Source organism: Wasmannia auropunctata, unplaced genomic scaffold (genome assembly GCF_000956235.1).
Source record: "Wasmannia auropunctata unplaced genomic scaffold, wasmannia.A_1.0 LD336106.1, whole genome shotgun sequence".
NCBI classification, from domain to species: Eukaryota; Metazoa; Arthropoda; class Insecta; order Hymenoptera; family Formicidae; genus Wasmannia; species Wasmannia auropunctata.
The window spans coordinates 4,906,210-4,928,620 of record NW_012026784.1 but is presented as its reverse complement, the minus strand read 5'-3'; the positions used below and the strand labels follow the sequence as shown (position 1 = coordinate 4,928,620).

Below are 22,411 nucleotides of genomic sequence, written 5' to 3'. Positions count from 1 at the left end.
GCATCTTCGTCTTGGATAAAGTACGTCTAGTTTATTTCATAATTTATTTACAAAAAGTCTTAGTAAATTACACTTACAGGCATCTCCACTCGAACTAAAGTAAATAATTTAAGAACTACATGTATTTAGATATCTATAGAATAGGATACTTTGGGGTCGGGGAGAAGCTGGGACCAGGGAAAGTGTTCTGTTTAACTTATCTCAACACGCTTCTAAATCGTATGTCTTCGCAAGAATTCGAGTCGTTTAAACGGCTATACGTCGTATGTGAAAACTAAATCGTCATTCCATCTCTCTTAAATTGATTCTTTCTACGAAACGAGGAAGTATACCAGTGGAAGGTGTGCGACGACGAGTTCGAATGCGTCTCTTTCTTTTTCTCTCTTTTTCCTTTCCTTGCAACTGCTGCGTAAATGTTCGTGAGAGTGGGATTTTACAATTAGGTAGATGTATGTATCGTAAGAATCGTCAAAATATGTGCAAGCTGACAATCGGTATTTGTTAGTTTTACAATAACGTATATGCGCGCTTTGAAAAAGCATAAAATCTTGGTTATAAATATATTCCCATTAGAATCGTTTAATGGCACGATCGAGCTTAAATTTAAAAATCCTCTTGTTTTTTTATCTTTTTAATATACTCGTTTCTACATTATCGCCCAGAATCTGTTTTCATCTGCTTCTACAATGTTGGTTTTTTTCTCAACTTCCGCTTCTTCGTCCCTTTTTCTTTATATTTTCTTTCTTTTTCTGTTATCACAACGGCGTTTAATTACGTTTATAAATACGTTTATTCCAAAAAGACTGCAGTTAGTTAGATTCGCTACTTTCAAATCTCTCTTCGAAAGGAAGCCATTGAAAAAAAAATAAATATAATTTACCGAAACACTGTAAAATCTCCCAGGAATTCAATTAATTACTGCAAAATTAAACGGTAATTTAAGTAGCTACTTAAATTAATCAGTTACTTAATTTCGAAATGTTTGTGTTTTTCTTTCTCTTTTCACAGACACTGTCCCCACCCCTTTTTCTACCGGCACCCCCATCCTCCGCGGATACATACACGCGCACACAATACACGCACGCATCTTTCCCTCTCTCTAAATTTTTTCCTCTTTTATATTAATACGTGCACATATGGGCCCCCGTTTGCCGAAGCGCCGTATGCACGCTATGCTACCACATTCGCGCAATCTTGTTACACACATGCATACGCACACACATACACAGATACGCGCACACATACACGCATACATACGCCTCACACATACACGCCACGTATCTCTCGCGCGCATGTATACGGCGGACATGTGCTCTAGACCCGCTTTACTCCGGATCCCCTCTCTATATTCTGAAACAGCTGTCCCTCCCCTGTAAACTGGAATTCCTCTCTTACACCGTCTTTTACACGCGTAGTAACTTTGCCGCGTTTACTGTACGTAGAGTGAGAGAAGCGAATGGGACGAACACGCGGAGCATAGTGCTCGGCTATTCGAGTAAGAGTATTGGAAGGGATGTTCCAGAATGTAGAAGTCTCTTCTCCGATCCGGACGATTTCAGAATAGAGGAGTGCTACAGCATCTCTGTCCCCAGCATTCTATCTCGAACATTTTCTCGTTCTTTCTCTCCCTCCCCCCTCCTTTCCGTTCTTTTGTCTCTCTTTCTTTCTTTCTCACTCTCTCTTTCTTTCTAAATCTCAAACATATACATACATACATAGATACATACATGCATGCACGCAATACACAAATACATAAACATGTACGCACGCATGCACGCTTCATCTATCGCTGCCTCCTTCCTTCTCTCGCTTTCACGCTTTCTTTCTCTCTTTGCAACTCTTCCCTCTCAATCAGCGACTTTATCACACGTATATTATTTTTTTTTTCTCTTCTAGCAATGTCTTTCTTCAGTTCTAGTTTCTGCCTGTGCTTCTAAAATCGAGACTTCTTACGGCCCTATAGCCGCAAACGTATATTTGCGCCACCGTAGCCGCAGCACGAAAATCGAATAAGATTCAAATGGAAGTGTGTTATCTACAAAATATCTTAATTACTCGCTAATTACAGCACAAAACATGCAAATATAAAAATTTGCATTATATTATCGTTTAATATTTATATATATCATCATCCGATATATCATTCCACATCGCACCATTAAGGTTCGCCGACATGATTCTTGGTATATATATTATTATGCAGCTGACCGTCTTGAAAGTCCGTTTTCTTTTTTTTTTACTGCGTATGCATATATGGTGTGTTATGTGTGTGTGTATATTATGTCACGTGTGATATATAATGTGTCACGTTAGCGGTCGCATCCGCGCGCATGTATACGTGTGTGCATGTAGACTGTGTGTGTTGTGTGGGTACTGTGGGATCTGCGTGTGTGCTTGTATGTCAATCCGTATGTTTCCCTATATGTGTATATGTCATGTGTGTATGTGTGTGTGTGTGTATATCTTTTTCTTTCATTAACTATGAAATATCTTACACTATCGATATTATTCCAATTCATCGAAGGGGAAGGTATACCAACGGGCGGAGATCGCATCGGGTATACCTACACGCTAACACCAATAATTAAACTTTCTTACTTCCTGTTTAATCGATATAAAACTACAACTGCGCTGCCATGGCTTTTCATCAGCACTTTTGTTCTTTCACTTGTGCACTCTATCACGTCGCGCGCGCGAGTCTTTTCTCGCCTCACACGTCTCACTCTCCCTCGTCTCTCTTTCCGTCACATATATTCCGTCTATCTCCCGTCTTTCCCCACACGTCCGCCCTCGAACGCACTGTACAAGCCGTTCGTACACAACGTCGTACCACCATCGCAACATCGTCGCCGTCGCGTGCGTGCGTCTTACTCGTCGTCGTCACCGTCGGCACTGTTAACAACATATCCGCGCGAATCGCGTACTAGTGTCCCGACCGACGACAGAAAGTTACGTGCCCCTCGAACACTGGAACAACACACGCGCGACTATCGCGGCGACCTGCTGATCCAGGATCTGGCTCATCACCAAGGCGAGCAGGCGGGATTCGTGTTGCAGAAGGAGAGTCCGGTTGTCCGGATGCCTGGCGAGGTTGAGCAGCGTGCCGGCCGCACGTCGCAACATGTCGAGGCTGGTGCCCATCGATTCGGGATTGTCGCGCAGAGCCGCGAGACCGTGCTGATTAGCGACGCCGAGCGCGGTCGACTCGGCCTGCTCGATGAACGCGACGAGCAGCGCGACGCACGGCGTTTGCAGGGCGATGGTGCGCGCGACGCCGCTGTCCGCGGCCGACAGGAAGTGCAGTAGATTCACGCCGAACTCGCGCAGCACCTGCTCCTCGCTGCGACAGAGGAGCCTGGTCAGCACCGAGCACAGTCTCTGTAATCGTGAATACGGCGGCGTCGCCACCACCAAGTCAACGTTGCACTCGGTCACGCATAACTTGCACAGCGCCTCGAGGGCGAGTCTCTGCGGCGACAGCGAGGAATTCGGGCCCACCGTCGGGAAGGGGTCCTGGCCGTGCGCGGCCGGGCACACGGCCCAGTGTAGGAGGCCGTCGAGCACCGGCCGCGAGATCTCTTCCGGATGTTGGCTCAGGTCCATGTGGCCGGATATGTTGGCGGCCATCACGAGAACGTTCTCCCTCACGTGATGGAGGAAGTCCCACCACCACTCGCCCTCGCCCTGCAGACTGCTACACGAGTCCGCGAAGTCCGCGTCCTCCTCGCGATCGTAATTGCGCGTCTTTTGCGCCCGAATCGGGTGCTCGTGGTGCAGCAGCAGCAGCTTGCCCAGTAGACTGAGGAACGTAACGTTCTTCGCGAATTCCGCCTCATTGCCGGGGATGAAGGTGAGATTCCTCAGGATCGTCGACAGGCACACGCAACGACGGGCCAGGCTGTCCTGCGTTTCCGTCACCAGGTAGAGACTCGCCTCGTCCCTGGAGTAGCTCTCGTCCTCGTAGTCGCTTATCCTCCGTCGCTTTAGCGTTCCTGCCGGATCTCTTATTTTTAATCTTGGTCCCTCCTTGTCGTCTCTCATCGTTTCCAGTTCTTGTTCTTCCGTCGTTTCCGTCTTGACCTCAGTTTTGTCTATGGTGTTGTCGACGTTGCCCGATGCTGCCGTCGCTGCCGACTCGTTTAGTCCATTCTGCGTCGGCAACGAGTCCTCGTCGTTCTTCGACATGTCACTGCCAAAATGTTCGCCCATATTGTTGTTTGCCTTTGTCACTTCGCTGTCGCAATCCTTTTTAAAGCCGTCGTTCTTCTTCTCGAACAGCTCTCTCGTGAGATCGTTCATCTCTACAGGTTCCTTCTTGATCCTCGACAACACGTCACTCAGAGTTTTCGTCTTCTTTTTCTTGTCCAGCTGTTGCTGCTGCTTTCGTTCACTATTATCTTTGTTAGATTGCTTGTCGCCAAGCTCACCGGACTTGTGAGTGAAGTCTAGCGTCTCGTGAACACCACCGACGCCATCCGCTTTGGCTTCGTCCTTCAAATCCGTGCTATCGACTTCCTTCTGCAACAGCGGCGGTTTCTCGTCCCTCAGCAAACGGGCGAAAGGCACCGAGCCCACCTCAGACTGAAAACACGTGACGATGTACTTGGTCGCGTTCGTGTCGACTTGCCACGGCTCGGTTTCCGACTCGCACTCCTGATGATCCCAAGGCCTCCGGGTGTCCAAAACGAACAGATCGTCATCCCGGGAGACAATCTTGACGGGGCGACCTCTCCTCGAGAGATACGTATAATTCGATGTCGACAGCAATTTTGTCCGATCTTCCGAATCAATCGGGCGCGTCACCGCGCCGAGGTCAACCTCCGGACCATCTGCGGCCTGGCAATAGCGATCGTCGTCGTTTACACATGATTCGAACATGTCGGAGAGAGAACGCGAGAAGTGTTCCAGCAGAACGTCCAGTAGTCCGGGTAGGTGTGTCAATCCGAAGTAACTTACCTGTAAACGAGAAAGATTTATGAATATATTGTGTGTTTCTTTTGTTGCTATACATATAAAAATATTTTATATGTATTTTATATCTTTTTATAGTTTTTGTATCCGCGCTGTGCTAATTAGGTCTTCGAAATATACATAAATAATTGCAGCACGAAAGATTCATTAATTTTTGTAAATCTTTCATTTGTTTTTTCATATATCTTATCTTTATGTGAATTTCTTTAGCCATCGGTTTTTTCTCCTTTAAAATAAATTGCAATAGTAAAAAATATACTCACAGAAGAGTCATCGAATAATAGAATGTTTAATACATCAAGAGCCCAGCAGCTCTCGGCGAGTAGACCCGATCTCAAAGCCATCATGATGCGCCAAGCTTCTACTGGCGCCACGTCAGCGCGCGCCAATTTTCGTCGCTTGTACAAAAGAGGCGTGATCGCTTCTACGCTGTCAGGAGGGAATGTCATTTCTCTCTTTGACGTTGGTTGCTGGCTGATCATGGGATTCACTCCGAGTTGAGTCTGTGCAAAATAATACGATGATATTTCACTTGTCTATAAAACATCTTAATTGAAACGAAACAAATATTGTCCAAATAACTATGAAAACAAAAAATTAATTAAAAAATATGCTAACAGTACAGTTTATACCGATTGACAGAAGATTGACAGTTTTAAATAATACATTACTCTCGTAATCAACAAAATGGCTTTCGCGTTAAATTATTCTCGAATTATGATCAACTAATCATGAGAATGTTATTTACAAAAGAAATCACATACCTGATGATTCCCGGGTGCTGGATACAAAGGGGACGGTTGATTCGTATAGCGGTGATCCCACGGTGGAGGTGGGTGCGCTATAGCGTTCAAAGACGGCTGGGGCGTGGGCCTGCTCGTTGGCTGAGTGGGCCATTGTTGACTACTAGCTATACCGGTGACCGGCGGAGCGGGCGGGGTAGCCGTGACGACTTGAGCTCCTTGTTGCGGTTGCGGCGGTTGTTGTTGTTGCGATGGTGATTGCGCTGGCTGGCTTGGGTACTGAACTCTATTGTTTCCACTATTACTATTGTACTGATTAGTTGTATTTGGCCATCCTGCAACAAGAAATCGCATTTCCCTTAGGGTTAGTCGCGCAATCGAATAATACTCGCTTAACTTGCAAAACTTCTTCTGAAACACTAATGTGTGATTTTGCCGATATTAAAGTGTCTCACCTGGATACGCTGGTCGTTGTTGATTATACTGGGGATACTGTTGGTCTTTGGCAAAGTCTGGGTGGCGTCTAGGTTGGGTGGGTCCCGGAGGAGGCGGTGGCATGTTCTTGTTAGCCGCTCCGCTCCCGGTGTATATTTGAGTAATTTGAGTTCCACCGGGCGCTCCGTATCCACTCTGCAACGATACGCAATGACGAGGGATTAAGGGATTGTTAACTTCATTACTTTATGCATCGAATGTGATTAATGGTAAAGATATCAAAAATTATTACTTGTTCCTGTCGATAGTAGTCTTGCGGACACGAGTATGACGATACAGTTGGCGGTTGCGAGGGCGAGGAAGGCTGGCTGGTCGCCGTTTGTTGTTGCACAGCAGCCGGATGAGGCTGCGGTCCCGCTGGATAGCTGTTGCTCCGCGCGTTAGGAGGCGTTCCCGTGGGATAACTAGCAGGTCCCTGTTGACCGCCGGTGTATCTGTTGTACATATCCTGTCCGGCGGCGTTGTTCGGCGGCATGTTACCACCCGGGTATCCCCTGTACGCGACACGAAAATATACACGAGTGTTATTTCTCCGCGGAACATTATATCGAAATGAGAAACGTGACGGATGATATCCCTCACCTGTCGACATCCGGTACGTATGGAGGATAATGCGATCTGGGCGAGTACGGTTGATTGAACTCTCCTTGCTGAGCCATTGCGTTTCCCTGCGGCCGAATGTACTGCTCTTGCGGATAGTTCTGATAGGAGCCCGTGTTCTGGTAACTACCTTGTTGTATCCCTTCAAAAACAAAATTGTTTATTATTTATTTGTAAAATTTTTAATAACACTCGTTGCTGAGATTAGAATAAACATATTTAACAAGTCCTATAGTATGTAGGCATCAATAGATGTAAAACGAATCTAACAGCACGCACAGTTGAGGGATTTGTAAATTGTAATTGCCTTGAGATGTACCTTGATGGGCGGAGGGCGCGCTGCTTTGGCTGGGTGGCCTAGGTGGTGGCGGTGTGTATTCCGCCGATGGGCCACCGGGTGTGCCGCCTGCGTAACTACCCTGATAACTTCCATAGCCGTCCATGGAAGCGTTGCTTGATCCAGCAGCGGGAAAGGAGTCTTGAGAATTGGAAGAACCTGCACAAGCAAAGTTTTCTAGTCGAGAAGAAGTCTCTTGAGAAGAAACCTTTGTACAAGCAATTAACAAAAATTTTAAGGTAAAATAGATTTATAATATGTATATGCGTGTGTAATGTAGCTCATACCCGGCGATGGTACGGAAGCAGTTCCCTTAGATCCCTTCTTCTTCGAGCCCGCTTCGACTTGATTGATAATAGGTTGTGGATCCACACCCCCGCGATCAAAGTGGCACTCATATGCCAATAGATGCTTCGTATAATGTTTGCGCAATGTGTAAGCAGCGCTACTACTCGCACCGATGCCCAACAGGCCGGCTATATCCTTCCACGTTTTGTTTTTCGTCACCTATAGAGGGAAATTACGCACGTGCGTTGTTTATTATGTTCGCGATAGAGCGATTTCACGTCGAATCTCAAACACGAAAAAAATCTGCATGTCCAAAAGAAACAGATAAATCACGCAATGATACAAAAGGCATCGCCGACGTTCTATAGCCTGAGGTATCATCACAAAAAAAAAAAAAAACAATATCGATATGGATCGGCGAAGTCTCTAAACGCATGCAAATATGAAAAAAAAAATAAATAAAAAAAGGACGAGAGAAATACACAGAGTACAATCGGAACGAATTACCGTTATCGTAATATTTCGACATTAAAAGTTTATCTTCGCTGTGTGACTATTAGAATAATTCCATATAGCACCAAGGTTTGTAGATCAGGGTGTTTCCATATTCGACTGTTGAACAAACTACTTCAAGAAAAGATATGTTAAGCCGTTTTGTTTTTCTTTCTTTTTTTTCCATTGTTTAGACACAGATTATGAGAAAGGGACTAATAGCAAAAATAATATACAACTATACGTACATCATGCACAATATCAACATAGATGTAAAAACAAAGCGTATTCTGAGGTGTTCCGAAGTTATTTCGAATCTGAATTTCGATAAATCGTCAAAGTTTTGTCGTATGCTCGACGCAAACTTTAGAAATACTTTGAATCATCGAGCACCGATAGCAAGGAGCAATTGACACAAGACACCTCAAAAATGTACAGTGTGCAGAGCAAGTATAAAGAATGTAAAAATACATAAAAAACAGTACAAAAACTATGTAAGACACCAAGGGCTAGATGGAACTACACTGCACCTTGCATACCTCCATGAAGCCCCCCCTCTCCTTCACGTAGAGGTAAAGCCGAAATAGATCGAGGGGGTTCTTGGAGATGGTAGGACAGCTGGTGATCGGTGATCTTCGTTCTTCCATAAAGTTGACCAGTTTGTCGAGCCAGGTTCTTCGTTCTATCGAGTCGTCCATTTCGTATAACTTTGCCAGACTATCTGTCTTCTGAAAGTCGCACAATTATTACGCTCCTTTAGCATACTCTAGCGAACCTTATGGAATTTTATTAACATATGTAAATTCGACAGAAGTGTCTGATCGTGTATTATTGATCTAACTAAAACATAGAACGATTATTATTCTTGCAAAGCCGCGAACGTAATCCCATTCGTAGCCATTATTTAACATGCATAAATATAATTCTGAATACTTGTATATCTCTTTTCTCCATTTCGTGAATATTTTAATCGACACCGATGCTTAAGGTATCTTTCAATGACCAATTAGAAAAACGTACATTTCTATCAAGTAAATTCACAGATTGTGAATAGAAAGTATGAGTATGCTTAAAGATTTCGATAACTACTATATTTCTCCTTCCAAGGCATGTTTAAAAATTTCTTATTTAATAGTCATTGAAAACTAAATGGAATAGAGTAATACATAATATACAGCCTAGTAATTTGATGCATGCGATAATTGTTAAGTATTCTTTTTGTTATTATGCAGATAATGTGAAGAAATAAAATAAAAGGCAAAATTTATTTAAAGTACTAAATGCAGAGAAATAAGCACATCAATGTATATAGTCTTGATAAATCATCCATGTAATGTCACATAAGGTAGCTGTAAAATTAGTAATACAAATAATCTGTGGTAATATTTGTGGGGCTCGATATCACTACATTACTTATTAAAGCAAGGGTTATCATATTTGTTTTGCAATCTTGCAAAAGAAATTATAAATAGTTAATTATTGTGCTGCTACAATCGTCTGCCCAATATAAAACTGTTACATTAGTAATTAAGATAAATGGTGTATTTAAAAATATTAATATGCAAATTAGAGAAATTAAAATAAGGAAAAAAAATATATATATATAGTCTTTAAATAATGAGGTACTTAATGTAGCTTTTATGGGTATGGCATTATGATCTGCGAGATTAATATAATACGTATGTGCCAAGCAAGTTAAAAGTTAGTGTAAAGTAAAAATGCCTGAAGCGTGAAGTGCAAAAGGGGGAATGGCATTTTGACGATATAACAAATATTTGTAGTGAAAAAACAATAACCTTAGATCTGTACGGGTCTTGAGGCACATGACTGTTAAACACCTGTAAAATATTAAAATATTGAAAATGCAAATAACGTATTGCATACTAGAACTTCATCTGAGGTAAATCAGTTAATCTGCTAATTTAGTAATTCATTAGAAATGTGTATCACGTGTGAAAGTGTCGGTGATACGTACAGGACTAGCAGGAGTACGCGGCCAACCAGGACTGTTCATATCGGAATATTCCTCGTGAATCGAATTAATGCTAGCAGCGCCAGGAGACGGTACAGTGCTCTGTGGTGTCGCGGGATGACTGTGGTATCCTCCAATCATCTCCTTCCGCACTTTTGGTGTAAATGCTGGATCTTCACCAGAGGCTATTTACAATACATTTGACTAAGATAATTGCACTCGTGATTCCCGTATTGCGGCGACTCGAGTTTTACAGAGATTAAAACGCACAAAAAGACAAACAGATTTAGAAATAATACTGACCAGCTGATGCGTTAGATAACGTTGACTGCTGCGAACCTTCATCTAGAGACGTGCCGTCTGGACCTGTTGTTATTACAGACGTCACAGTACCACTCGAAGTAGATATGACATTTATAGCTGACGTACCTACGCATAAAACGTGCAATTTTGCTATTCATTTGCGCGCAGACGATAATAAAAAGAGGAGAAATCTATCTTGATTTTCACTCACCTGAAGCAGTCGTGGTTATACCGCTGTCGTTGGAAGTCTCAGCCGTGAGATCTGCGGAATTGTGGCTGGTTGGGGTTGGTGCTGACGCGGGGTGTGAATTCGGTGTTGTACTCGGCGGTGGCATCGGGCTACCCTCGTGATTGAGAGGCGGCGTGGCCGCCGGCGTGTGTAGATGCGGTACCGCCGAGCTGGTAGGCGGCGGTGGTTGATTACTTATGTGATTAGGAGACGGTGGTGGTGGACCCATGGAGCTCGCTGGCGGTCCCATGTTACCGATGACAGGCACTCCTGGGGCGCCTGGTGGCACCATTGCGGCCGCACCACCAGCACCATAAACCTGCGGCGGGCCCGGACTCGGTGGCATACCCGGCGGTACGCTGTTGAAGCCCATTTTATGCTGAAAGACAATAGAGAAACGTTACCATCATCGATCAATACAACGGTGAAATAAATCATTGCTATTGCATTGTTGATTAAATTAAATGTTTATTACCGTGTACGGTGGATATTGTACCAAGTTATTGGGTCTGTTCGGAGGCTGATACTGATTGTTGGGTGGTGGTTGCGAGTTCGCAGGCGTTGGATAACCCTGCGGAAACTGCATGTGCGGACGTGGCGGTGGATACGTAGATTGTGGATGATAACCTCCAGGCTGACCCGCAGCTGTTCCACCAGCTGCGTAGCCCATTCCACCACCCATTGGGTTGATCCCACCGAGAGCCGTCGAACCGGGTCCCGGTTGCACTACACCAGGACCAGTGCTGTTCATTTTGTAGCTATGCATGTGTGGCGAAGGGCCCAATGGTTGCTGGTATGCTCCTGAAACCGATGACCATTTAATTTTATTATTATTGACGTTAACGTGACAACAGTTTGCACTGGAAACAATGAATAAATTTTCGTAAAAACAAATGCCGAGTAAAAGTAGAAAAAGAAGCAAAATTCGTACCTTGAGTGGTCATAGGAGAGTGACTCATACGCGGTGCTGGTCCACTACCATCCGACTGGCTACTCGACGGACGTGGAGGCATCTGAACGTTTTGTTGGCCTGTACATTCAAGAATAAATTTTTAGATAGGTACTCCAACATTATACATTGCAAGAAGAGAAAAAGAAAAGAAGAGACAACACTAAATAAACTCTTTATACGTATAACGTCTGAAGGAGTTACACTTTTTCAATATTGATCAATATTAGTAAGAAAAAGAAAACACAAACATAATTTATTTGAACACGTTGAGCTATGCAAAGCATCCCAGATATTTTGAAAAGTTAAATTTTCTTTCTAGTGTACAATCAACTCTTGAATTAATAAAAAAAAATGTGAGCGACAGAACATTTCCGTAACTCTGGGATACTCTGCACAGAGCAATCTGCAAATTACAAATTCTATTATTAAATACAAATGCAAGTGAAAAGAGAGACAGACGTAAAAAAGACCGACCAACAGCAGGGGACATCGAGCGAGAACCTGTGGATCCTGTAGGTGACGGGGTAGGTCTCATCCCCTGAGAATTTGGTGTCCCTGGGCAAGCTGGTCCATTCGAACTGTCGTTACTATTCTGTCCTGATAATTCCTGCAATCCAGATTAAATCACAAAATAACAACTTGCGGTAATAAGGAGGAGACTTAGAAAATTAAGTGAGCAATAACATGGAATGCGAATGCGATGAGAGAGCAAACGCGATGAATTTTAGTGCGAGCCGCATCTTATTCGAATTCGTAGTTTCACTACAGTTAAGTTCATGATAAGTAAACCGAAGTGGAGAGACGTAACGAAGTTGTGAACAGCTGATAAGGAGTTTACATTTGTTATAAAATATTTTTCACACAATTGTCCCAAAATTCATACATTGTACGATTAGTCGACGAATATCGGCTGGAGTCTTTTTGAAGTAGGTCAGCGCAATAGTGAACGTTCGTAGTAGAACCATCACGAATGTTCAGTCACCGCGATAGCGAGCACTTGTTAAAAAATACGAGATACGGAAATGTAAACCCGACGTAAACACAGTTCACAATCGCGGTTCGCACGGGACACACCGAGTCCACGGTCAGCGAGGAAAGATAGCCGAGAGCAAGAGTGAGATCCCCGCGCGAAGATCGTGCTGTAGCCGTAACCGAGCCGGGAGCCAACTTGACGAGGAGTCGACACGCGTGAGTTTCACCTCACTGCCTACGTCGGCGGTTGTGCGTTGAGCGCGATTCGCGCCGCCTTCGTGGCTACGCGGACGACGCGCCGATCCGTGTACGTCGTCGGGCGTGCTCCCGTGCGCTCGCGACGAGTGGTGGAGCGGCTCGGGGACGATCGCGTGTTCCTCGTCTCAAAAATCAATCGACGTCGATACGACGGCGACGGTGACGGCGGCGGCGATGACGACGACGGCGGCCGTCCGAAGCGGCGCGAAGCGAAGCGAGAACCCAGCAACGGCGATGTCGCCCATGTTATTCGAGTCCGCGCGCGCGGCGGTTAGTATATATCGCGCTCACGAATGCTCGCTCGCTCGCTCTTGTCACACACTATTCCGCGTTGCGAGCGGTACAAGGCGGAACGATCCTACCCCGCGCGGATCGTTGCCGTCGTTGTCGTCGCAACGCGATGGCACGCGGCGTCGTTCTCGGCCACAGTCCACTGGAGAGCGCACAACAACCGTGTGTATACCCCACGGTCGAAATCGGTGTGTGTGTGTGAGTGTGCGTGTGCCCGCGTGTACACGCACTTCTCTTCGTACGGGTCGTCCGTCACAACGAGGTATCGGCAGGCACACAACCGAGCGCGGCAGGCCGCCTGCGTGTGCGTGCATTCAGGGTAGGGAAGGGGCGGGCGGGGGGACGGGCGGAGGGAAGGAGAAAGAGAGTGGAACGGAGACGAGGAGAGGTATAGAGTCGAAGAGAGAGAGAGAATGAATAGGGTATAGATGGTGGGTAGGGATGGAGCGAGTGAGAGAAAGCGAGAAGGGAGACGGAGACAGCGCGCGGGAGAGGCGGAGCGAGGGGTGCGGAGTGAGGCCGAGAGGAACGAAAGAAAATTCAGGCACATCATTACACCTACCAGGCCGCGTATAGTTGGTCCGTGCGGATGGCGATTAAACACTTCCTCGGGCGTACGAGCGAATGTACGGTACATAGGCCGTCCGGCACAAGGACTCTCGGCATGACGCGAGAGATCGAAGGAGAGGCGTTACCCGGCTCTCCACTTACAAGTACGACGAGTAGCAACCGCGCGGACGGAGGCGGAGGGAGAGCGAGAGAGAGAGAAACAATGAGAGAAGCGGAAATGTATTTCGCACCGCGTCCACGGGGTCCGCCGCTTTCACATGTTTGTCGAAACGCGCGCGGCGGAGTAACGTACGCGCGAAGCGGAGCAGAGCGGAGCGTTCTCCTTTCGCGGAAGAGAATTCCCTCGGGAGCGCGGCGCGAGCGAGAGAATTATCCGCGGACCGTCGTTGGCGTTTTACCGGTTAGAAACGCGCGGGTATTATATTCCTAGTTGTATTCGTTCCTGGTTGTGCCGTCGTCCCTCGCCCCCCCTCCCTCCCTCCCTTCCTCCCTCTATCCGCGCGTCGGAGGACGCGCGCGCTCTTTTCTCTCTCTCTCTCTCTCTCTCGCGCTCTTTTATTCCGCCAACGCCGCCGTTTCGCCGTCGTGTGCGTGCCACCTCGTTCTCCTCGAACGTCGCATGTTGTGTCAATAAGTCTGCCAAAGAGCTCCGTGTCACGGTAGCGCGGTTGATGGAACTTCGGAGAGGCACGTAGTAGAGAGAGTTACGTATAGTACAGTTGGTCGCGCGTTGTCGTGATCGTCGTCCTTCTATTCGTGCCTGCCTGCCTGCCTGCCTGCCCGCCCGCCTGTGTTTGCTCCTGCGTGAGTGCGTGCGTGCGTGCGCGTGTCGCGTGCACACGCGCGTCAAGCAGGTTATAATCCGCGCTCGCTCGGGGCCCCGCGACTGGTAACGAGTATCGCGCGATAGAGGAGAGGCGACAGGGTCGCGCGAAACGATTCAGCGAGAAGCGATTCTTTTTATCGGGGTCGCTCCTCGCGCGTCGTCGCCGAGACCTCGGTTTACAGATTTCCGCGTCTAGCTGGCTGGCTGGCTGGCTGGCGCTGGCCTCTCGGTCGCTCCGCTCGTCGGAGGGCGTTCTTTCGTGGCGCGGCAAGCGCGCGTTCGGCCCGCCGCTTCGGCCGTTCCCGCCGAGCCTCGGCAGCCGTGCGCCAGCAAATCGTTCCCAAAAGCCCTGGCTCCGGTCTCGGGAACTCTATCCGAAGTCGATATATTCCCGTATATATAGTCAGGCTCTACTATCTATTCTCGCTAATAATATTATTCCCACGTTAACATCCCACGTTTTCGCAGCGCGTTTTCGCTCACTCCGAGAAGGAGAGAGAGGAAGGACTCCGACTCTTTTTTTTTCTCTCTTTTGTTCCCCTTCAGCGGTTTCAGCATTACTTCGAACGTAGCTGAAAGATCGCGAACACGTTCGAGGATCGTGAAGTTGTCAACTTCATCGTCGTCCCGAATCCAATGTATAGAGCACACACACACACACAATTCGCCGCTCGTGTGTGTCGGATGTACGGTGTGTCCCGCACACATACACGCGCGCGCGCGCGCGAAAGCGCAAAGATCGTGGCGCGGCGCGGCAAGCGGTCGGCGAGCGTCGTACGACTTCGGCACTTTTCGATCGGCGAATTCGTGTGCCCCAGTAAAGCCTGGGCACACCGAGATTCACGTTCTATACGATATCTCGCTGATGTGTTCTCTCTCTCTCTCTCTCTCTCTCTCTCTATGCAAAAATAAAATAAACCCTTCCAATGTTCCACTAATTTCGCGTGAGAGAGAGAGAGAAAATACATGTATGATGCTCCACTTAGATGCTCCACTCGAAGCATGAACGAAGATCCGTGCGAATAAAACGCTGCGGCGCGATAAAAGCGGGCGATAAAAGTAAAAAAAATGTTCAAAAATATCTCCCCGATAGAGAAAGAGACGGCAGCAATTTAACGCTAAATACGGACTATCCGATTCGCGGCCAGAAATAAAATCGTCGTATGTGACATTCAGATTCATTTAGCGCCAAATGCGGAAATATGGATCTAGATCTTCGCGTATATATATAGAAAATCCGTTTTATCTCTATCTTTTGATAACGAAAAGCCGTCGCTGCTCCGTTTTTCGCGCGTTCGATTCAAACGGCTTCACCTCGTCATCGACCGAATGAAATTAAACGCGATCGTTAAGCGCCCCTCGGCGCTCGCCAGCTCCACGGGTCTGATTATCGAATTTCGGTTCGTAACATCCGTTTTACCATCCGGGGAAATTCTGCGTTTCGGGAGCGCAAGATACGGCTCGGGCCGATTCAAGTTGGCGCCAATAGGGGAGGGGGCGGGGGGGAGAACCGCCGAGCTTCGATTCCGTACAATCCCATTGTCACCAAAGTCCACGGGAGTGTTTACGTTATCGCGCACGACGGAGTTAATCCGTTCGATAGGAACGCGCTGAGCTTCAGCGATATGCCACGTGAATGTGTGTCTGGCACAGAGAGAGGTCCGATCCGATCGACGGGATTCTCTTTCTCTCTCTCCTTCACGGGCCAGTCACGAACACACACGCGGCGGGAAGACGTGCGTGAATGAAAACGTAAATAACGCGCTCGCGGGGGACGCGGCGGGGCACGTGCATATATATTCGCCCGCGTTCTCGGGAGAGCGCGAAATCGCTCGGGTTACGTAACATTATTTTTATCTGCCGGTCGGCGTAATGTTATTATCCCATCGGCTGCGACAATAACTGAATCCGAGGTTCATTCAACTCCGTCGAGAGAGAGAGAGAGAGAGAGAGAGAGAGAGAGAGAGAGAGAGAGAAGAGCGGGTGTTGAGGCCGAATATCGGGGGCCAATTGTCGAAAAAGTACGATAATTTCGGCGAGAATTTCGATTTGAGATTTCTATCTTGATTCGCGTCGATCGGCGTTGTAAAAGAGAGAGAGAGAGAAAGAGCGGGTGTTGAGGCCGAATATCGGGGGCCAGTTGTCGAAAAAGTACGATAATTTCGGCGAGAATTTCAATTTGAGATTTCTATCTTGATTCGCGACAATCAGCGCTGAGAGAGAAAGAGAGAGATGGATGGGGGGACCTTTTTTTCCGCGTTGGCGACAATTGTTCGGAGGGATTAGCAGCGACTCCTGATATTCCGATGTCCCGCAGCGCGTCGAATCACCTGTAGCAGACTAAATACCCATGTGTTCCCATCGGACGTGCTTATACATTTGGATCGTCTGCTACCGCTCGTCGTTCTGCGCGTGGTTCGGCCACGCTCCGGTCGCGCCCGCTCCCGGTCGCCGCTGCCGATACATCGACGTTTTATTGACCGTACACCGCGTACCGTGACCGTGCATAAAGTCTCCGCCGTTTACGGCCGTTTACGCCACCGCGGGTTTTGTTTCTCATGGTTCTCACACTTCCAGTATCTCTTGATTTTTACTCCGATTTCTGAAGAAACGATTTATTTTAATTTTGAAGAATCAGCGAGAAAAAAATCCGTGGAAAAACAATTTTCCCAATCCCTTACTAAGAGGATATAACTCGACAATTTCTGCTTTTCAGTATTCTTATATATTCTATAATATAAGAAGGTCGAAGAAGGATATAGAGCATGTATAGCTCATTTTTTTTCTATGCTCTATTATGGCCTGATCGTAAAGCTGCAGTTAAAAAATTGATCGATTCTCTCTGAAAATTTCGTTACTTTGCGAACCTCGCAGATCGAGCTTGCTCGTGAAAAACAGCAAATTATTTTTCCTCGCGCGTTTCCTTCCTCGTCGTTTCATAACGTCGTATAGACCAAGTCGCGCTGGAGTAATATGGCGGGTATCGCCGCGGACGGCGGCGCCGAGAGCGCATGTACTCCGCGAACGATTCGTGCGGTTAAAGATCCGCGAGCACTCCCGCCCTGGTGGCCGAGCCAACGGGGCCGACGATGTTGTCCTGTTCCCCTCGTCGCGCATCTCGCGGGATATTATCTCGCGGTGGTGAATATCCCGGGGCGCGCGCACTCTCTCTCTCTCCCGCTATATATATATCCCTCTCTCTCTCCTTCTCGCTCTCTCTTCCTCTCTTTCAGGCGCCCTGGGACGGCTCGATGCCGCAAACGACGGCGTCCGGAAACTTCGGAGTGCCGAGCGTCGTGCGGATCCTACAATAATAATCCCGCGTCGCTACGCAGAGCGAGAGTTCACGGGGTTTCTTGCGTTTCGCGGAACGGTACATTGAGATTGCGTTCAAGAGAAACCGCGCTGTGCGAGCGCAAGAAGTTCGATGGCGTGTCGCAGAGTGACAGTCGCATGATCCGGCGTACCGAATATAGCCGAGCGCGACACAAAACGTCACGTCGTCGTTGCGCGCGGCAGTGGGGAGGATCGCCGTCGTTGCCACCGCCGCCGCTGCTGCTGCTGCCGCCGCCGCCGCCACCTCCGCCACCGCCACCGCCACCGCCACCGCCGCCGCCGCCGCCGCCGTCGTCGTCGTCGATTTCGACCAATCGCGCTCGCGCTCGCATCGACACCCCGCTACGTCGCCGCGTTATCCGTGTCGGCCGCACGGTTCTTTCGCCTACCCGCCCATGTAAACGCGGCGGTAGTGGGGAGGGTAACCCCGGGGCGAGGGAGACAGGAGAGCGCGAGCGGAGGGGAAACACGGCGGGGAAGTCGCTAATATCTGGGGCTCCGGCGGCCGCGCAACTCGCGCCCTAATCGAACTCTACGAGTCGCGTACACTCCATCCCCACCGTCTCCCTCTTCTCTTCCTCCCCTCACGCTCTTTCGCTCCTTGCTCATCCTCCCTTTCCTCTTCCTCCTGCTGCTGCTCCTCCACCTCCTTCTCCGGCTTCTTCTCCTTCTCCTCCATCACTTCCTTGGCCTCCTGATCCCCTCGCACGCCACGCGAGGGGCCACCCTTTCGCTCACTCTCGCTCGCTCTTTTCGTCGGGAAAGTACTTGAACGAGTACCAAGACCAGAGTCGTAGACAGAGACCAAGTAGTACTTCGCAAGACGGAAAATTCGCCTTTCGATCTATTCTCATACTCGCGTCCCGAGACGTCGCGATCGAAGTTACTCTGATCATCGCCATCACAGATGATCAATGTCCTCGCGATTGACGACGCTCTCACGCACACATACACGCATGCAGTATTAAATTTCGACAAAATTTGACCAGTATCGAATACATTGAGCCGCGTATACATCAAGCTCCTGCGACAGGAGAATAGAATTAATTCAAATCGTACGTGAAATCTCTACGACAATCATTCCTGTCACGGCGGGGATTATGCAATCACCAGCAAAAACTTGTTTGCTACGTTCCGGATACTTAAAGCTTTTCTTTCCACACACATTTGTTTGAATCCCGAGAAGAAGGCGCGCCGAACGCGATGTACTTATCTCTCTCTCTCTCTCTTTAAGGATGAAATCGAATTAATTTTAATCGTGTATGCGAAAACTCACCCCAGAATCAATTCCTTGAGTATTTGGTGTTGTAGCTCGCTGTTGCAGATTGTGGAAAGCCTGAAAAGAGACGCAATGCCGTTAATAGTCTATTCTGACTTACAGAAATATACCGTAAACGCATACATCTTAAAGCCATATTCTATCATGCCCTTTTCAACTTTGAAATATTCATGGAAATATTGATAGATTCTATCACGTGTGTACATATTTTTGTAAAACTTTCAAATATTTCAAATAAGTCATTTACAAGGCACAACATTTTACGTTATAAATTTGCAAAGTAAAAAACAAAAATAAAAAAATCCGAATTGTGTATTGCTCGAATTATTCCCTCAACTACATATCCATTAATTTATATATCTATTCTTTCATAAACAATTCGTATATATTGTACATTACAATCTATACTCTTGATCAATGTTTTCAATCTTTTAAAAAATATTGTTTTATGTCAATTATATTATTAGTATGTCAAGTTTATTTGCAAAAAGCCACTAATGTCAAGATCTATATTTTACTTTCTGCTTCCATAAAAAAAATACATTTTCTCAAAAATTTAAAAATTACTCTAAAATTTCTCTTTTGCGTTAAATTATATCACATATAATTATATATGTGATAGATTTTATTCTAGTACTATCAATATACTTGTTTTAGAAAAATAATTGTATAGATTAATAAAGATAACTGAAATTCTGATACATTTCAGTGACATTAGAGACTACCAACCATTTACATTTGCAGTAAATTATACATATTTTAGCAATGTTCACCTGGGACTGACTGGTAGCCTGTGGTTGCGGTGATGCAGCAGGTGGTGGTGCTGGGGACTGAGACAAAGCACGCTGCGGTGACTGACCCGATGGAGTGACCTGATTACTTGGTGGCGGAGGCGGATTTGGTGGACCGCCTTGATTCCACCCCCTTTGTTCCGTATATAAGCTTGAGGGATGACTGGTTTGCGTCGTATAAGAGTTTAGCTAAAAAGACAAAAGGAAACATGTCAGAAATATAGAAATATTGGCATGGTTGGCTGTATTTTTCGATATTAATATACAAGTAATAATAGATTAAAAACACTGCTCGAATACAAGTCCGTTTACCTGATGATGACTGTAAGGTGCGTGAGGTCTCGTAGGAGAGGAATATCGTTGGGTATATTGTTGATATTGCATGGGTGTTGGAGAATTCTGTGCTCCTGGCCCTGTATGTAATCTCGGCGAACCCTGATAGTTTGGACAACATACGACAATTAGAATCGCACTAAGAATTACAATCTTTTGGCTAGACAAAAAATTTGCGAACGATACTAGAAGTACGGAAAGTACTCGTAACAAGAGAGGGTACAATAATTGTAACGCTAGACTCATTCGGCTTAACCTAAGTGAAAAAATGATGTCGTGCAAATATGTAGATCAGTTTGTTTACCGTCTGCGGAGGACGCTGGCTGGGTTGCGGATAAACGGGAGGCACAACCGGTGGCCTTTGCATAGGCCATGGCTGCTGATACTCGGGTCCCATCCCAGGATAATTGCCGTGAAACCGATGCACCGGAGTGGACGCCTGCAGCAACTGATTCAACGTAGGCGTAGGACCGGCGGTCTGGGACATACCCTGTCCGGTGAGAAACCTCGGCTGGCCGGAGAAGTTGCCGGAGCTGGCGCCGACGTAGAGCCGCGACTCGATCTTGGAGGCGGAGTAGTGCTCCTCCATCTCGGCCCGGTGGGTCCGGTCGGTCTCGTGCATCAAGTGTTTACCATGGTAGTCGAGCTGCTTGCCGGGAAAGTCCGCGTGCTTGGCAACGTATTCCGGGAGCTGCTTGCCGGGCGGGGGATAGTCGGCGAGCGACTTGGTCGCGGCGAACTCGCCGGATTTGTTGTTGCTGTACTCGTCCGCGTAGTCGCGTATCACGTTTGGCGCGAACGGATGGCCCGGGTGGCCCGGGTGGCCGGGCGCGTCGTGCTGCTCCTGCTTGCCGACGGGCTCCTGGGACGCCTGGCCGGTCTCGCGCGGCGATTTTACCTCACCGGTGGCAGTGTGTCCGCCAATGTCCTCGCGGTATTGACTCATCTCGTAGCCCGTCGTGTCCCCGCCGCGATTCACATATTTAAGCAGCTGGGCCGCGCCCCGGGACACTTTATCGTCCGGCTCGGAATCCAGCTGCTGCTTCGCACTAGCACTCGCACTATTCCCACCGACTTGCGTACGCTTCTGTGCGCATTTCACGGACTCGTTCAGCTTCACATCGTTTTGTTGGCTCTCGGCTTGCGTCGCAGCCATGTTCTCCTCTCCTCACGGAGCCATCGTCGTTTTCGTAAACTGGCCAATCGCGGGACCTCGTGCGCGCCTCGCTATGGGGCCAAGTACTACGTACTCGAAATCGAAATACCGATTAGTCGAACGGCTCGCGTCGCGGCTAACACCTCACGGCACATCCTCGATCGCCCGTGCGTGGACTAAGCGGCGCGCTACGAAAAATCACTTCCTGGCCTTTTCAAAGTGGAGGGAACCAAAAAAAACTCATATGCGAACGTCAAAAGCAGCGTCGCATGTATTACGCCATCTCGCGGCCAAGGAGCGCATCGAGGCCGCCTTCCTTCGGCCGCCGTTTCCAACGCGTCGCCCATTTCCGTTCGCCCCGAAAGCCTCGTTTTCACATCTGCCTCTATCCGCGGGGCGCGCGCCCGTTACGTTTTTAATGTTTTTACTCACCTTCACGCGCCTTCCGCGCGGATTCTTTTCCGGAGGATTCGAATCTATCTTGAAATTACGAGGCTCGCCGCGCCTACATTTACGCCTTGCCATCAAAATCGATCATTTCATTCTCTCGCATCGTACACTTGCGTTAGCCAATCACGTAGCCGACTGCAGGCTCTCGCGGAGCGTCGATAGAAGCGGCCGCTAAACTACGATGCATTAACGCTCGCGGTTATCTAGGTTCGTCGATCTATCATTCCTCTAACCGCGTTTTAATCGCGTGCTGTCTCGCTCTCTCTCTCTCTCTCTCTCTCTCTCTCTCTTTCTTCATGCCTCGTTTCCTTCCTTTCCTCTTTAAAGCCCAATCGCTACGTGAGAGACTTCGATTATTGCTTTTCCTTTTAAAGAAACACAAGTCGACGCATTTGACACAAATCGACATGCATGTCGTTTTCCAATTTTATTCAATTTCAATCGGACTCCAGCTCCTCGGGAAGAGAAGATCGGAGTGTGTTATAATTCTTGTTATTCGACTGAATAAATTATATTAGAACGCATCCCAGCAAACCGCGCAGTTTATTCTGCAGTTATACATTACGGTATATAATTAGGTTATCGAGTAGTTTTGAGAATGCTAATCTCCGTTGATTTGTTTATCCATAAAAGGAGAGCAGCCTTTATCTCACTTTAAATCGATGTAGACGCGTATATCCAGAGAACGCCATTAAACCTACGTATACGCGGTTTCCGAATCCGTGAAAATCTCGAAAATCGCGATCCTCCACTTCGAATTCAATAAT

At 47.5% G+C, this 22,411-nt stretch overlaps 1 protein-coding gene across 3 annotated transcripts; it reads right to left on the bottom strand.

Annotated features, from left to right (window-relative positions):
* Positions 1 to 13: 13 nt before the first annotated feature.
* On the bottom strand, positions 14 to 21,449 carry LOC105453440 (trithorax group protein osa). Of its 3 annotated transcripts, none has more exons than XM_011695401.1 (20): positions 20,343 to 21,449; positions 20,018 to 20,140; positions 19,688 to 19,894; positions 18,912 to 18,971; positions 11,842 to 11,989; positions 11,362 to 11,460; positions 10,906 to 11,231; positions 10,413 to 10,809; positions 10,202 to 10,327; positions 9,902 to 10,083; positions 9,723 to 9,764; positions 8,457 to 8,654; positions 7,434 to 7,653; positions 7,129 to 7,305; positions 6,792 to 6,951; positions 6,442 to 6,703; positions 6,170 to 6,344; positions 5,736 to 6,049; positions 5,235 to 5,474; positions 14 to 4,956 (listed from the first exon to the last, which is right to left on the bottom strand). In XM_011695401.1, exons 1-20 carry the CDS (start codon positions 21,192 to 21,194, stop codon positions 2,950 to 2,952), a joined length of 6,315 nt encoding a protein of 2,104 aa, XP_011693703.1. In that variant the 5' UTR covers positions 21,195 to 21,449; the 3' UTR covers positions 14 to 2,949. The 3 variants fall into 3 exon arrangements, with proteins under 3 accessions (XP_011693703.1, XP_011693709.1, XP_011693716.1); XM_011695407.1 differs by having other exon boundaries at positions 11,857 to 11,989; XM_011695414.1 differs by lacking the exons at positions 18,912 to 18,971; positions 19,688 to 19,894; positions 20,018 to 20,140; positions 20,343 to 21,449 and adding an exon at positions 13,466 to 13,609.
* Between the last annotated feature and the right edge of the window lie 962 nt (positions 21,450 to 22,411).